General features: G+C 43.2%; 1 protein-coding gene across 3 annotated transcripts in view; it reads left to right on the forward strand.

The window, feature by feature from the left end:
- Window positions 1-17,560, forward strand: part of LAMP2 (lysosomal associated membrane protein 2) — a 55,577-nt gene that overhangs the window by 11,675 nt on the left and 26,342 nt on the right. For all 3 annotated transcript variants that reach the window (XM_073547585.1, XM_073547589.1, XM_073547586.1), the window contains exons 2-3: window positions 1,520-1,638; window positions 2,563-2,776. In XM_073547585.1, the coding sequence (XP_073403686.1) occupies window positions 1,520-1,638; window positions 2,563-2,776 (333 nt within the window). The remainder of the gene's footprint in view (window positions 1-1,519; window positions 1,639-2,562; window positions 2,777-17,560) is intronic.

Below are 17,560 nucleotides of genomic sequence, written 5' to 3' on the forward strand. Positions count from 1 at the left end.
CAGTGACATTGCCACGTCACTGTTGTGTAAAATGTGCGCCTGCAGATCAGCCGCAGCCTGTCCATATTCTGCCAGGAATGGTGCTGCACGGAGCCAAGTTTGCCACGTTCACACATTTAGTATTTGCGTTTTTCACATCAGTAATCTGTAAGCCATAACCAGGAGTGGGTGATAAATACAGACGTGGTGACGTATTTCTGTTATACTTTCCTTTGATTGTTCCACTCCTGGTTTTGGCCACAAATACTGATGTAAAATACTGAACATATGAAAGTGGCCTTAAAGGAAGTCTGTCACCAGTTTCACATCCCCATCTGCATAGCATGCTGTAGCGGCAGAGACCCTAATTCCTGCACTGTCACTTACTGGGCTATTTGCTCTAGCTTTCATAAAATTGCTTTTTATTCTCTGCTGCAGATCTTGCAGGTCTCTGAATACTCCGCTCTGTATAACCCCGCTCACACCACTGATTATCAGTTTCCTGTGTACACTGCATAGGCAGAAAGTTGCCAATCAGTGATTGGGGTGTTTTTTACAGAGCTCATAAATATGGAGGACTACATGGCAGCAGGTGGACTAGTCTTATAGTGGTCTCCTGATTAAAATTGTGCTTTTATAAAAACCACAGCATGCAACCCAGTAAATGACACCTCACTGGAATTGGGGGTCGCTGTCCCCTACATCACTTTGCTCTCAGATTAATTTGTGAAAACCTGGTGGCAGGTTGGCTTGAAATTTTCTTAGGTGAGAATTTTCAGCTTTTCCTCCCAAGTGATGTGACTTATAATGTGCGTTGCCTCTGGGGAGAACATCTCTAAAATGTAGCCAGGGTGCAGCACTGAATAGTGCGACATGGAGGCTATTGTTCCGGGCTCTGCATTATGATAGAGCTGCGGGGTTTTTCTGCTATGAATACACTGTTTGTATACTGCTTAGGACTGCTTTACATTTCTTAGACTTTCACTCGTCATCAGTTCCGTTTCTTCCATTGTAAGACTTCATCTTCCTGTACACTGCGGTGTTGGAATGGGTAACCAGATAGACTGAGCACTTGGGGGACACTTCTGCTAAGTGCTAACTGTTATGTAGCTTCTTAAAAAGGTTGTCCACTACTTTTTGATTAATAGGATAGCTCATCAATGTCTGGTCAAGGTGCAATCTAAGACACCTCCGCCGATCAGCTGTTAACGGTGGTGGTGGCCGACGGCTAGAAGTACTGACTTGCAGAGCTGCTCCCTCTTCTGCTAGTGGCTGCTGCAGGGTACTGCACATCTGCTTCCTATTGATTTGAATATTGGGAAGATGTGTAGTCCAAGCCTCAACCAGTACTAGATGGAGCAGCTCTGCAAGCGAGTACTTGACACCGAAAACAGCTGATCAGCGGGGATGCAGGTGTCGGACCCAGACCGATCACATTGATGAGCTATCCTAAGGATGGGCCATCAAAGTAGTGGACCACATCTTTACTTTGATTATTGTCTCATTATCACATGTGATTGACATTGTTTTTGTTCACCAGGGCTCATGACATCAGAAGCTTTTGAAGTGCAAGTCAAAGATGAATCCAACCATACCTGTATACACGCCAGCTTGAGTGTGAACTTCACCATAAAATATGAAACGGAGAGCGGCACCAATGTAAGTCTGAAACCTAATGTAATGTTATCAAGAATGCAAATCTAGGTACATGGTACATCCTTCAACATTGATATTGCAACACCATGATAGAAATGTCAAGGAGTTATGGAAATCCCAGGATGGATACGCATGTTATTAATATGGAAATAGTGAAAAAATGGAAACAAACTTCTCATAACATCTCGATGTATTCAGTATGGGTTATAAATGCTCCATGTAGAAATCTCTGCAGTTATATACTTTGGTAGCTATGTGGAGTTCACGTGTGTATCGCCATGAGGAGGCCTTCACGAGGGATCATGAGTTTCAGAAACTGTTTTTTACTACTAGAGTTGAATGAATATGTTCGGAATCGGTTGCCAAATCTGAATTTGCCATATTGCAACCTTTTTCGTGCCGAATTTGTTTGATCGGTTCTGAACATATTCAGTCATTGCTACTCCAATTTACTACAATGACTTTTGGCGTATATTGCAAAAACAATATTCGCCACCACTCATAATCGGAACTGAATTTTGAAAAGCTCGCTCAACTCTATTTTATATACAACAACCAAGCCAGATTGTTGTGAGCAGCATGTGTGACCTAACACGAAGATCTGCAGCATCTCTGGACTTGTACCCTATCGAGCACATCTGGGACATCATTGGTTGACAATTGCAAAGGTAGCCACCAGCAGCGGATCTTGATGATTTGCCAAAGTGCATTCAATGTGGCAAAACATTCGTTGGCCAAGTTGTGTAAGTGCAGGGATTTTGCCACGTGTCATTTGTTTAGAAAATGGTCTCTATTTTTTTTCTTTTTTTTTTGTATATGCATATCATTAATATGTCATGTCTTTAGTTCATAACATCTACTACCAGTCCTTTTTATGAAGTTGAGGAAAGTCCCCCATTAAAATGTTTCTTTTTTCATTTCCTTCAGAAGAGTATAACCTTCGTCGCTCCAGATGATGTGACTACAAGCGGCAGTACGTGTGGCAGTAGTGAGACAGCGGCTTTGTTGGTAGTTAACTTTATGAGCAACCATTTATGGAGTGTGAACTTCACCAGGAATAGTACTGTGTACAGTATCGACGTGATCATCTTCACCTACAATACTAATGACAGCACGCTCTTTCCTGATGCTAAAAGAAAAGGTAACTGCTTTAAAAGCTATGATGAATGCATCCCACTTTTTTTTTTTTTTTTTTTTAAAGGGGTATTCTGGTTGCTTATTCATTGAATTATGGAATGTTTTGTGACGTAGTAAATTTTCTGTACCAATTCTGTGATGTCTTCAAAGTCTCTGAAGGCCACCCATGAAATAACTGCAAGCAAAAGTTACTTCTGCTGAATAAAAAAATGTCCTGGTTTTGTGATGTAACAAGCCAAGGACCTGACATCACATGACCAGAAAAAGGTTCTTGGAACTGGAAAACTATCTGGCAGCTCTGCATATGCTTTTCATGATGCCATGGCTCCTCCATTGAATTATGTGAATTAAATAGCATGGCAAACTGGTAAAAGCAGCTTGGGGACAAAAAAATGCATCGGATCAGCAAAGTATAAGATGCGTATATAATTATATATTCTAAAATATATAGAGTGTAATGGTTAAGTGCATAGCCTACGATGTGGAAGCCTGGGGTTCAAATCCTGGCTCTACCGTGTGTGTGTGTGTGTGTGTGTGTGTGTGTGTGTGTGTTAAAAAAAAAAAAAATGAAGTAAATTATATACCAAGGGGGGGGCGTGGCCTAGCACTGATGTGAGCAGACGCTAGGCAGAGGAGCTCTGCCATCAGCTTTATGAAATATCCTTCATCAGGCCGCTTTAGCACTGATCTGGGCACATCTATTGGCACAGTGAGTGCATAAGAGTCGGGAGGAGACGCCGGGAGTGCGGAGGAGCGCTGAGATGGGACGGAGGAGGCAGAAAGATATCGGGGAGGACGGCAGCGTGACTGCACAAGATGGCGCCGGGAAAGTGAAGGAGGCGCGGAGACAATCTGAAAGCTATGGTAAACGGTCACAGATCCTCCAGAAGCTGCAGCGCTTTGCAAGGGAGGAGGAGGGGGACACCGGAGAAGGTATTGTGCTGGAGGGAGAAGGAGTGAGCGATGAAGCCACAGGAGATGCTGATAACAGGAGGAGAGGGGGAGGGGAAGTCGCTGGCCCTGAGTGTATGTCTGAGGAGGAAGACAGTGGAGCTGATGATGAGACCCCTGAGAGAGAGCCAACCCTGAAAGATGTCTTTATGGTGGTGTCGTTTTGCAAAAGGACACTGACTAGATTGAATAGTCGGGTTGATAAGATTAAAGAAGAAATCACTGGCATTAAGGAGGCACTGAACAAGGCTGATACTAGGATGGGTGCTGTGGAAGAGAGGGTTAGCACCACTGAAGACTCTGTAAACAAAATGCAGAAAACTCAGACTCAGCATGCTCAAAAGATATCAGAAGTGCACTTAAAACAGGGCGACTTAGAAAATAGATCAAGGAGGAACAACCTTAGATTTGTGGGCTTTCCGGAAAAAGCAGAGGGCAGCGACCCCACAGACTTTGAGCAATGGATCTTATCCAAGATCGGCAGAGACACGCTCTCCAGGGTGTTCGCAGTGGAGAGTGCGCACCGTGTCCCCCTACGACCCCCTCCCACCGGGTAGTGCTCCCCGTACTATGCTGGCTAGGATACTAAATTGCAGGGACAGAGAGACTATCCTCCGGGAAGCCAGGAAGCTGCAGGACCTCACGTTTAATGGAAGCCGTATTGAAATATATCCGGACTATTCAGCAGAAGTCCAGAAAATGCGGATGAAATTCGGCGAGGTCAAGAGAGGAATGAGAGCGCTGGGAGTGAAGTATTCTATGATATATCCTGCCAAACTGAGAGTTGCAGCGTTAGGGTCTGTTCAGTTCTTCCCGACCCCAGAAGAAGCCGTCAAATGGATGGAGAACAATCGTTCCAAGCTGGGAGCAGAGAGAGACGGAGAAGGATGAAGTAGAGACTCTCGGACATATATCCTTTTCTCTTTTTGATGTGGTGCCCCGAGGTACCTGGTTTTTTCAGAACTATTTTTTAGGGGTATTGATCCCCGGACGTTTTTGATTATTATTGCAATATCCTTGTTTGAAAATGTTATGCGGCCTGATGAGTACTGTTGAGTATTCTTGTTTTTGATGGAGGGAGCGATGGACGCCAAAGGAGCGGAGGAGACTCGGTGGCTTTTTATGGGTTTGCAATAACTGGGTGCTGGCTGTACCCTCTCTCGTTGGAAAGAGAGAGTCAGCTAGATTGGGATAGAGGGGAGGGAGGGGGGAGTGGAGGGAGACAGGGAGGGCCTTGTTCTGGGGTAGTTCATAAACTGCAATATAATATAGTGACCATAGGAGCTCGGTTATATTTTATATCTTTAGGACATGAGTGGTGATGCCAAAATCCTAAGTTGGAACATACGGGGAGTGTCTGATCCAAATAAAAGAGCGGCAGTTATGGCAGAAATTAGGAGACATAGTCCAGCTATCACATGTTTATTGGAAACCCACTTGATCACGGGAAAGGAAAATTGGTTGGGGGGGGGGAAATGGATCACTCGGGCCTATCACTCTATGTATTCGGCTTACGCAAGGGGAGTATCTGTACTGATACACTCTAGTACTCATTGTGAAGAAATTGATTCTTGCATAGATAAGGACGGACAGTTTGTCTCTTTGCACTGTCGAATTTCTGGAATATGCATAATTGTGGTGGCCCTTTATATTCCACCCCCATATTCGAAAAAGAAACTGCAGGAGATCTTTGAATGGATTGGGGGGAGAGGGGATTGTCCAGTGCTAATATTAGGAGACGTTAATAATGTTATGAATGAGTTTTGGGACCGGGCGGGTAATGGGGGAAATTGCTCTAGGAAAGACAAGATGACTCCATTTGGGATATATGTTGGCGAAATGGACATGATAGACTTATGGAGAGTACGTAATGAGGGGAAGAAATGCTTTTCGGGTTATTCGACCTCGTATCACACTTTATCACGAATAGACTTATCACAGGGCAGTTGTGGTTAGTCTGAGAGTGGGAATGGGGAAAGGGAAGAGAGCAGGGGGGACAATCCACCCGGAATGGCTCAAATGTTTAAACATGGGAACTATTAAAAATATTGAGTTTTTTCAGTTAAACGAAGGTACTGCGGATCCACTTATAGTATGGGATACCATGAAAGCTTACTTGCGGGGATTATTCATACGAGATATTTCGAGGCAGAAGACACGAACGAGGCAAGTAAATCAGGAGGCAGCAGATAGGCTCAGCAGAGCAGAGGAGGAAATGATAGTTAGACCTAATACCGACACCCAAAACGCATTAAAAGAAGCACAAGAGGAAGTAAATAAGTTATACCTACAGGGGATAGATAAGAAAAGGGCATTCCAAAAAGCATTGTTCTATGAAGAGGGGGAAAAGGTGGGACACTTATTATCAGTGATTACTACAGCGCAGAAACAACCTTCACAAATATACAAAATTGTCACTAGAGATGGGGCAGTCCATAAGGATACTACCGGGATATTGGACTGTTTTAAGGAATACTATGTAGAACTGTATACTTCGGAATTGAGGGCCTCGGATCTGGAGATGGATAGATATTTACAAGAGAATTACCTAAGTTAGATGATATTGATAAACAAAACTTGGAAGAATTATTTACTGTGGAAGAGGTAGAGAAGGCTATCCTATCATTAACAAATGACAGATCACCCGGATCTGACGGGATCCCAGGAGAAGTGTACAAAGAGTTAATAGGAATTGTAGCACCCAAACTTAAGCATGTGCTTGAGGTAGCAGTGGAGAAAGGGGTATTACCAAGATCTATGAGGGAGGCTGTAATCGTGGTGATTCCTAAGGAAGGGAAGGATGCCTCATCCGTAGAATCCTATAGACCAATCTCATTATTGACATCAGATGTTAAAATACTAGCCAAAATGTTGGCGATAAGAATGTCTAGAGTTGTCCCAAAATTGGTACATCCAGACCAATCAGGGTTCTTACAAAATAGATCCACCGCCATTAACCTGCGAAGACTTTTTTTAAATATTCAAATCCCAGCAGATAACAGGGGGGAAAGGGTGGTGGTCTCATTGGATGCACGAAAGGCATTTGATAGGGTAGAGTGGAAGTATTTATGGGCAGTACTGAAATGCATGGGATTTGGGCATAGATTTATCTCCTGGGTTAAGTTACTGTATATAGACCGCAAAGGATATATTAGGATTAATGGGGAGACTTCGGCGGCATTTGGGTTGTTCAGAGGAACTCGTCAGGGATGTCCATTGTCGCCGTTATTGTTTGCTGTAGCGATGGAACCGTTAGCGATTAAAATTTGTAATTCCAAGGAAATACAAGGCTTTAGATATGGGGAATTGGAGGAAAAGATCGCCCTATACGCGGATGATATACTCCTGTTCTTAAAAGACGGTGGAAAAGCACTGACTGAGGTCATGGGCCTTATAGGGAAATTTGGACACTTTTCCGGATTGAGAATTAATTGGGACAAGTCATGTATCATGGGGGTTGATGGAGAGCTGGGAGTTCGAGATGTGGGGGGGATAGCTGGACACTTGAAAGTAGTTAAGAAATTTAAATACCTCGGAATATGGGTATCTATGCCTGTGTCTAGATTTCTCGAACTAAACTTGGATCCATTACTAGTTAAATTTAAAGTTAAGATGACAGCATGGTGTAAGCTAGTATTATCAATAGTGGGGAGGACAAATTTAATTAAAATGATTATGATGCCTCAGTTGATGTACATCCTTCATAATGCCCCGGTTTGGATCCCAAAGAAAATTTTTTACAAAATTAATACCATTTTTAGGGAATTGATTTGGGGGAAAAAACAAGCAAAAATTAAATTGGAGATACTGCAAAGGGGGAAGGAAGAGGGTGGGTTGGCGGCGCCAAATCCATGGATATACTTTCTAGCAACACAAAGGCAGCACTTTAGGGGCTGGAGGGAAGAGGGGAACTTGAGCGTTATGGGGAGAGTTTTAATACAAAAATGGTGGGGGGAACAAGAGGCGCAATAGTGCCCTATCACTAGTGACACTAGAAGTATGAGCGGTATAATACAGTTCCACTCACCTATTCCAGTTGTGTAACCCACAACTGGCTTGAGAGCATATCACAGAATCAGCTGCTGCAGGACCTCCACCAACCACTCGCACGTGGAAAAACCTTCAGAAAGTTGTGGGAAGCAGGGTGTGTTGCAGTCCGCGCTGCCGAGATTCACAAATCACCTGGGATGCAAGATGTTGTAGCAGTGTACTCCTTTATTTCCTCCTACGCGTTTCGGCGCTCTTCCTGGCACCTTCCTCAGGGATATCCCTGAGGAAGGTGCTACGAAACGCGTAGGAGGAAATAAAGGAGTACACTGCTACAACATCTTGCATCCCAGGTGATTTGTGAATCTCGGCAGCGCGGACTGCAACACACCCTGCTTCCCACAACTTTCTGAATGGGGAGAGTTTTGGCCCAAATGACCAACAAGAGAACATTGGTACAGAGTCTAGAAGCAGGAAACTTCGGGAGATTAGGGAAGGTAATGCCTACATTTGGACTAATGCACAAAATATGGCAGCATATCAAACTTCTTAGAGTTGAGGAATTGACGACATACACACCTATCTGGGATAATGTGAACCTTTCTGAACTATACAAACTGCGGGACTTTAGTGATTGGGAGAGGAGAGGTTTGCAATATGTGTGGCAACTATTGGAAGGGTCTGAGATCAAGTCTTTTACTGTTTTAAAAGAAGAGTTTGGACTCCCATGTAGTGGGGAATTTCGATATTTTGGTCTCAGGCATGCATTTCAAGCGCAGAAACAGATAATGAATATGACGGTGCAGAGGGATGTGGTATTGGATTTTGTGTGTGCGTCCGGGGGTACGAGAGGTGTTATTTCTACCATCTATAGAGACTTATTATATTCTTACTTGGCTGGGTCTCCCTTAACAGTAAAATCTAAATGGGAGAGAGAAGTGGGGGAAATAGTAGATGACACATGGGAGTCTATTTTAGAGTATATACCTAAACTCTCTTTGAGTGAGCCAGGTAGGATATCGCAACTATATATTGTACATAGAACATATAAGACTCCAGAACTTATGAGGAAAATGGGCTTGAGGGATAATGCGGAATGTCCAAGATGTGGATATGAACCTGCAGGAATGCTTCATACAGTGCCTACAAGTAGTATTCAACCCCCTGCAGATTTAGCAGGTTTGATAAGATGCAAATAATTTAGAGCCTTCAAACTTCACACAAGAGCAGGATTTATTAACAGATGCATAAATCTTACAAACCAAAAAGTTATGTTGCTCAGTTAAATTTTAAGAAATTTTAAACATACAAGTGTGGGTCAATTATTATTCAACCCCTAGGTTTAATATTTTGTGGAATAACCCTTGTTTGCAATTACAGCTAATAATCGTCTTTTATAAGACCTGATCAGGCCGGCACAGGTCTCTGGAGTTATCTTGGCCCACTCCTCCATGCAGATCTTCTCCAAGTTATCTAGGTTCTTTGGGTGTCACATGTGGACTTTAATCTTGAGCTTCTTCCACAAGTTTTCAATTGGGTTAAGGTCAGGAGACAGACTAGGCCACTCCAACACCTTGATTTTTTGCCTCTTGAACCAGGCCTTGGTTTTCTTGGCTGTGTGCTTTGGGTCGTTGTCTTGTTGGAAGATGAAATGACGACCCATCTTAAGATCCTTGATGGAGGAGCGGAGGTTCTTGGCCAAAATCTCCAGGTAGGCCGTGCTATCCATCTTCCCATGGATGCGGACCAGATGGTCAGGCCCCTTGGCTGAGAAACAGCCCCACAGCATGATGCTGCCACCACCATGCTTGACTGTAGGGATGGTATTCTTGGGGTCGTATGCAGTGCCATCCAGTCTCCAAACGTCACGTGTGTGGTTGGCACCAAAGATCTCGATCTTGGTCTCATCAGACCAGAGAACCTTGAACCAGTCTGTCTCAGAGTCCTCCAAGTGATCATGAGCAAACTGTAGACGAGCCTTGACATGACGCTTTGAAAGTAAAGGTACCTTACGGGCTCGTCTGGAACGGAGACCATTGCGGTGGAGTACGTTACTTATGGTATTGACTGAAACCAATGTCCCCACTGCCATGAGATCTTCCCGGAGCTCCTTCCTTGTTGTCCTTGGGTTAGCCTTGACTCTTCGGTCAAGCCTGGCCTCGGCACGGGAGGAAACTTTCAAAGGCTGTCCAGGCCGTGGAAGGCTAACAGTAGTTCCATAAGCCTTCCACTTCCAGATGATGCTCCCAACAGTGGAGACAGGTAGGCCCAACTCCTTGGAAAGGGTTTTGTACCCCTTGCCAGCCTTGTGACCCTCCACGATCTTGTCTCTGATGGCCTTGGAATGCTCCTTTTGTCTTTCCCATGTTGACCATGTATGAGTGCTGTTCACAAGTTTGGGGAGGGTCTTAAATAGTCAGAAAAGGCTGGAAAAAGAGATAATTAATCCAAACATGTGAAGCTCATTATTCTTTGTGCCTGAAATACTTTAGGGGAACCAAACAAAATTCTGGTGGTTTGAGGGGTTGAATAATAAATGACCCTCTGAATAAACTTTTCACAATTTAAAAAAAAAATTAAACAAAGAAATAACATTCTTTTTTGCTGCAGTGCATTTTACACTTCCAGGCTGATCTACAGTCCAAATGTCACAATGCCAAGTTAATTCCGAATGTGTAAACCTTCTAAATCTGCAGGGGGTTGAATACTACTTGCAGGCACTGTATGCTTTGGTCTTGGCCACGACTATCATCATACTGGGAGGAGGTTATAGGGCTTGTTGAGAAGATATACCGATGCGTTATAGGAAGGGACCCGGTAACGTGTGTGCTGGGGTATGTGGAGGAGGTGTCGGTGGGGAATGCCTATAAGTCCATCATAGCAAAACTCTTATATATTGCCCGTAAGCTGATAGCTCAAAAATGGATCGATACTGAACCCCCAACGGTTGGGGAGTTTGTTACTCGTGTGAATAACGTAATCAGATTGGAGGAGAGAATTTATAGAAGGCGACATACGGAAGTTCACTTTGAAAAACTCTGGGCCATGTGGTTACAGTGGAGACAATCACATTGAGAAAGTCTGTATTGCAGCTGGGAAGGGGGGGGAGGGAGGAGGGAGGTGGTTGGGTTAGTTCATCTTCTTGACGGGGAGGAAATTGAATGTCGTGTACTTTTCTATATGTAATGGAAATGATTTGAAAGCTGTGCTTGAATGTAATTATAACGACATTTGAATATAATAAAAATCTTTGGTTTAAAAAAATTATATACCAAGGCTCCTAATACTATAAGGGTATGTTCAAACTGGGAGTCTTTGCTGCGTTTTTTTATGCTAGTTTTCAGCTGCTTTTTACAGAACCTGTAAAGCATATGAGGTTTCAGAAATCTCATACACACACATTGGCTTTTTGTGTCATCAGGATTTTGTGCTTTGCTGCTTCTTTTGGACATAGAGCATGTCACTTTCAGCGTTTTTCACCCATTGACTTGAATGGGTGGTGAAAAACACAGGTATCATTATTTGCAGTGTTTTTGCTGCTGAAAAGTCAAGGACATTAGCATCAGGGCTGTGGAGTCTGAGTTAGTTTTGGTTGGAGTCGGTAGAAATGTACCGACTCCGACTCCAGCTTTAAAAAAAAATGTATTAATATTTCATAATTGAACTTTCATATGAATTTTATAAATGTTACTCAAATATATGTTCTATCAAACTGAACAACAGTGATTAAGCAGTTCTGCTGGAGATAGAGACATTTCTTACTTCTTGTGTGTCACTGTTCTCCACTGCCCTTATCTAATCTTATACTTGGTTAACCTCATGCTGCCCCAACCCCCCTACTTACAATGTATGAAACTGAAAGTGAAAATGTGTTGCAAATTCTTAGTAGTAAAGCTCCTCCTCTAGACTAGCTCATACTAGGTGTGCGTCTTCCAAGCATCTCACAGCTGCCTGCTACTCAGAAGAGGAAGACTGTAAGAAGTATTATCCTTTCAACAAACTTTGCATCAGTTAACTGTGAGTACATGAGGAATAATAACCGTATTACTGACCACTATATCAGTTGTACGACCTGGCAATAATTTTGTACAATTGTTTTTAGGAAAAACAATTGTCATTTGGATTGTGAATGCAGAATTAAAAACCTGAGAATGTCAAAGAAGCATCACATTAAATCAGCTGTATTTGAACATTTCACCATCACTCAAGATAGAAAACATTGTCTGTCAGTGTATGACAAATGATCCAGACGAAAACAAATGCTGTGAAGCCAAGATGAGTGCATATTCAGGCAAAGATAAAAATGTTCCTACCAGAGCTTCTAATCTAAAGAGACATTTACAGTGCTTTCATCCAGAAGTACTGAAAGCAGTGGATGAGAGAGACTGCATCCAAACCAATGAACCAGTGCCCAGCTCTTCCAGCCAAACAAAGGAGCAGAGAACTTTGCAGCCATCAGTGGCAAGATATTTTGTCAGTGACAAAGTTACTGTGACAATGACAGTAGATACATTTAAAAAACAGATCATAGAGCTTGTTGTAAAGGATAGTGTGCCTATTTCATTATTTTCACGACCAGCTTTTATGTGTCTGAATGGGGAAATGGCCCGCAAGCTTGGTGTTTCTCTGGAGAGAGAGAGAGTATTAGAAAATTAGTAATCGAAGAAGCTTTTAACCAAAAGGAAGAACTTAAAAAAACTCTCAAGGGACGCTTTCTGTTTCTTAAAATGGATGCCTGCACACGTCACAGAGTGAACTATTTTGCCATCAATGTCCGATTTGTTTGTGACAAAAATGAAATAGTTACCAAGACATTGGCAGTAAAAAACACCAAAGCTCATCACACCAGTGAGTTTCTCCAGGTCTTGGTGGAAAAGGTTCTGCAAGACTATGAACTTAAAGAGCAAGTTCTTTCTGTCATAACTTGACAATGCTTCAAATATGATAAGTACTATTAAGCTAATGAATGAGAGTAATGATGGTGACCAGCAGCTAGAAGAACATTCTGGGTCCACAGACACAAATGTTTGAAATAGAGGAACACATTATTGTAACTGAGGAGCAAACTGAAGTTGCTTCAGATGAACAGCAACATGATAGTTTAGATGATCTTGTTGAAACTGTGTCAATATGTTCTTTCATTCATCACATGCGCTGTGTTGTGCATACGCTACAGCTGGCTATAAGAGACAGTCTGCAAGAAGGACATGCTGCTGCACTGATTGGCAAGGTGAGAAAATTGGCTACTGCTGACAGAACCCCTAAAGTTGACTCAATTTTGAAGAGACGTGCTGGAAAAGGGGCAATTATTGATCAAGCCACACGATGGGGCAGTACTTACTTAATGATTCAGCACTTGGTTGAACTGAAAACCTTTCTTGTAGACATGGCTAACCCTCAACTGACGCTAAATGAAAGTCAGTGGAATCAGGTGACTGAGCTGGAAAAGTTGCTAGAGCACCCATTTACAGTGACTAAAAAATTACAAGCAGAGGACTTAACTCCAGGTATTTTCTTAAAGGAGTGGAAGAACCTGATGTTTCGCCTGTCCCAAAGAGGAGGGTTAATTGCAAGTGGCATTGCTACATCAATGAAACGGAGAGAGGAGCTACTATTACAAAATAACATTCTTTTGGCAGCTGTTTATGTAGACCCAATGCATCGGATTCTTCTAGATGATCAACAGCTAAGTAAAGGAAAAGAAGCTCTGTTTGAAATAGCAGTAAGGATGAAAGGGTTGCAGAACAGTCAGGAGGAACAAGAAGAATTTGGTCGTCCTGCCACATCTTCATCCTCATCATCAACTGATGAAGAATTTAATTTCGAAAAATATTTGGATCACAAGGACCGTGCAAAGCGTTCCCGCATAGAAGAAGAGTCATCCCCATCAAGGAACACAGCCAGTACATTTCAGCAGAATTTTTCATGTGCACTAAAAGAAATTGAGAAATTTGACCGTTCATCAAAAATAACAGTGCAACAAGCGATTCCTCGGTATCCTGACATTGTCAGAGATGTTGCCCGAGTGGTTACTGCTTTGCCACCAACACAAGTTAGTGTAGAGAGGTTGTTCTCTGCTCTCAAAATTATTAGATCAGATTTGAGGGCATCCATGAAGGAGGATCTGACAGAGGCAATACTTTTTCTGAGGACAAATTTATAGATTTCTTCTTATTAACTGCATAAGTGTTTATTGCATATTTACTTAGTTTAGAAAAGTTTATAAAAGTTATTTGCTATATTCTAATTGTATTCTAATAAATGTAGTTTTTGCTCTAAGTGGTCTGATTACTTATATGATGGTGAGAAACTGAATAAGCACGATGTTTAATATTTTACAACAGTAAATTTGTTATGAATTGGCCATTTATGAAGGTGTCGGAGTCGCAACTGTGGCTTACCGACTCCACAGCCCTGATTAGCATGGACAAAGAGGGAACCAAAAACACACCAAATCCGCATGAAAAAGCATAAAAAACGCACCTAAGCCTGCGTTTTTGCCACAGCTTTCCTGCCTAGAAGATCAGGTTTGCTGCAGAAAAAAAAGCAGCAAAAACCGTCCTGTGAACTTACCCGAATACTACCTTAGGTGGCTGTTATAGCTGTTAAAAGTGAACAGCCACCAACATGGGAGACTGGGGGTTCAAATCCTGGCTCTGCCCTGTTGGACATAATATACCAGTAGTGGTCCTTGGGCAAGACTACTAACACTATAGTGTGCCGGCTCGGACGTCGCCCGGATTAACATGGTCTGTATCAGATGTTGAGGAACCAGGACAATCTAATGATAAATGGGCTACTGGACAAGAGAACCAGGATCTGATAAAATGCTACTATAACAGCAGACCAAATGAGGATATATGAATCGTTTGAGGAAACTCTGGATGGATACTAGACCTGCAGGTCCACTGACTGAGAAACAACTAGTCACCCAACGTTTCAAGATCATAAAGAGAAGGCTATTATCACAACGTGAGATGGATCAACTGCACTGCAGATCCACCCCACATGAAGACCTGGAAGAACATGTGCAACCCCCTGAATATCCTGATCCAATCCTGCAATTAGACGATCAGCTGATCTGAAACAGAAAATCTTGGATAAACTAAATACCATCAATACCAGAGACCGACTGCCAAGGTTCACCAAGGAACACCACCAGACAGTTTGCTAGCAGATGCCAATAGAGCACTTGCATCAATACGTACCACCACCATAACGCAAACTATAAACTGATCTATGCTACTGCCTCAGCAATCATGGCAAGGCTTGGATATACAACCAGCAAGAACAAAAGTATGTGCCTCCCTTGGAAAAGAATGTGAAAAATGAGGATGAATTAACTCGTGGAGATCAACATCCAACACTGCGGAGACACCATCACATGTTTCTCAGCGCAGTGATTCTAGAGCAATGCCCCTATCCCTTATGGGAAATATGTAAACATATGCAAAACACAAGCCGTGGAGACACCATCACGTTTCTCAACGCAAGCAATGACTAGCCAGGTCTTTCCCCGGGAAGGAACAACCACAGGAAGGGCAGTCTCCAATGAAGGAAACCACCTATGCCAAAACATGGTATCCATCCACAGACAGCTGTTTTGGGGTATTGCCCCTCATCAGTGTGGAGTAGGAAACTGGCCAGTAGGAGCAATGCCTAGTAGAAGATTGTGTGAAAAATGAGGATGAATGAACAGCAGTGTTGGATGTTGATCTCCATGAGTTCATTCATCCTCATTTTGCACAGTCTTCTACTAGGCATTGCTCCTACTGGCCAGTTTCCTACTCCACACTGAGGGGCAATACCCCGAAACAGCTGTCTGTGGATGGATACCATGTTTTGGCATAGGTGGTTTCCTTCATTGGAGACTGCACTTCCTGTGGTTGTTCCTTCCCGGGGAAAGACCTGGCTAGTCATTGTTTGCGTTGAGATCCCTTGGAAAAGAAGACTGGAGACAAAGATCAAGGTGACACGCAGGGAAGTCAGACAACCAACAGAAATACAGTAGAGAATCTGAGGCCAAGAAGATAAATTCCTTGTTCTCTGAAAAAACCATCCAAGGTGTACTGCCAACTACAGAGTAACGGCACAAAGGAAGCAACTCCACCCATAGCAGAGACTGAACAATACTGGAAGAATATATGGGAAAAGGAAAAAAAACACAACACCAGTGCAATGTGGCTGCATGATCTGAGAATGAAACACAGCAAGAACCAGCTATTGGATGTATGCTTACAGAAGCAGACATCCAACAGTCCCCCCTCAGTCAGATAATTACAGTGTCTGGCTATGGATACAAGTTCAAGAGTTGAAGCACCATCAGCCACCTCTACGTGGATGACATCAAGCTGTATGTGATAAACGAACACATGAATTCACTGATCTACCTGACAAGGATCTACAGTGAAGACATCAGGATGACCTTCGGACTAGAGAAGTGCGGCCGGTTGGTAATAGAGAGGCAAGGTAGTCAAAACTGATGGCGTGGAATTACCAGCAGGGCACATAGCAGATGTACAGACATGCTACAAGTACCTCGGCATCCCACAGGGATACAGTAACCATGATGAGGAGACCAGGAAAGCAGCAACATCCAAATACCATCAAAGGGTAAGAGAGGTCCTGAAGAGCCAGCTCAATGGGAAGAATAAAATCCACACCATCAATACATAAGCCTTGCCAATTATCAGATACCCTGCTGGCATAGTGTGCTGGCCAAAAGAAGAGATGGAAGCTGCAGATGTGAAGACACGAGAGCTCCTCACAATGCAGGGAGGTCTCCACCCCAAGTCTAGCACCCAAAGATTGTATACCAACATAAAGGAGGGTAGTTGAGGCTTGATAAGCATCCAAGCCACCATCACGGATGAAACAAGGAGTATCCAGGAATACATCAGAAAAATGGCAGCAACAAGAGATCTGCAAGGAAGAACAGGAACATGAAGTGCCATGGCAAGACAAGCTGCTGCATGGGATGTACCATCAACAGATAATGGATGTGGCTGACATGGAGAAATCCTACCAATGGCTGGAGAAAACTGGACTCCGAGACAGCACAGAGGCACTAATCATAGTGGCGCAAGAGCACGCACTAAGTACCAGATCCATAGAAGCAGGAATCTACCACACAAGACCCAAGGTGCAGACTATGCAAAGAAACCAGAGAAACCACCTGACACATAGTGGGAGGACGCAAAATGAAAGCAGGAACGGTGTATATTGAACAACACAACCAAGTAGGGGGAATTGTATACAGGAACATCTGCACAGCATATGGGCTAAGTCCTCCCAAGTCCAGGTGTGAGACCCCAGAAAAAGTGGTGGAGAATGAAAGGGCTAAAATACTGTGTGACTTCAAGATCCAGATGGATAAATAGGTGTTTGCTAACCAACCAGACATTGATAATAGACAAGGAACAGAAGACAGCAATGATAATAGATGTGATGGTGCCAAGTGACAGCAACATCAGAAAGGAGTATGAGAAGCTGGAGAAATACCAGGGCCGCAAAGGGAGATCTGGAGAAGATGTGGAAGGTGAAGGCATCAGAGATTCCAGTTGTGATAGGAGCACTTGGAGCAGTGACCCCGAAGTTGGAAAAATGGCTGCAAAAGATCCCAGGAGCAACATCTGAACACTCTGTCCAGAAAAGCGCAATGCAGAACCCTCAAACTCCCAGGCCTCAGGTAGAGGACCCAAGAATGAGAGAGGACAACAAACACCGCCCCCATTTTGGGGGGGGGTGAGAATAAAAAAAATAGTGCGTGCACACACACATACGTGCACACACGTACATTCATACTTTAGATTATTGGTGTATACACCTGCCTCTGTGGGTTTCAAATAGA

The sequence above is a fragment of the Dendrobates tinctorius genome, unplaced genomic scaffold (genome assembly GCF_039654945.1).
Source record: "Dendrobates tinctorius isolate UK_male_01 unplaced genomic scaffold, ASM3965494v1 ptg000154l, whole genome shotgun sequence".
Taxonomy (NCBI): Eukaryota; Metazoa; Chordata; class Amphibia; order Anura; family Dendrobatidae; genus Dendrobates; species Dendrobates tinctorius.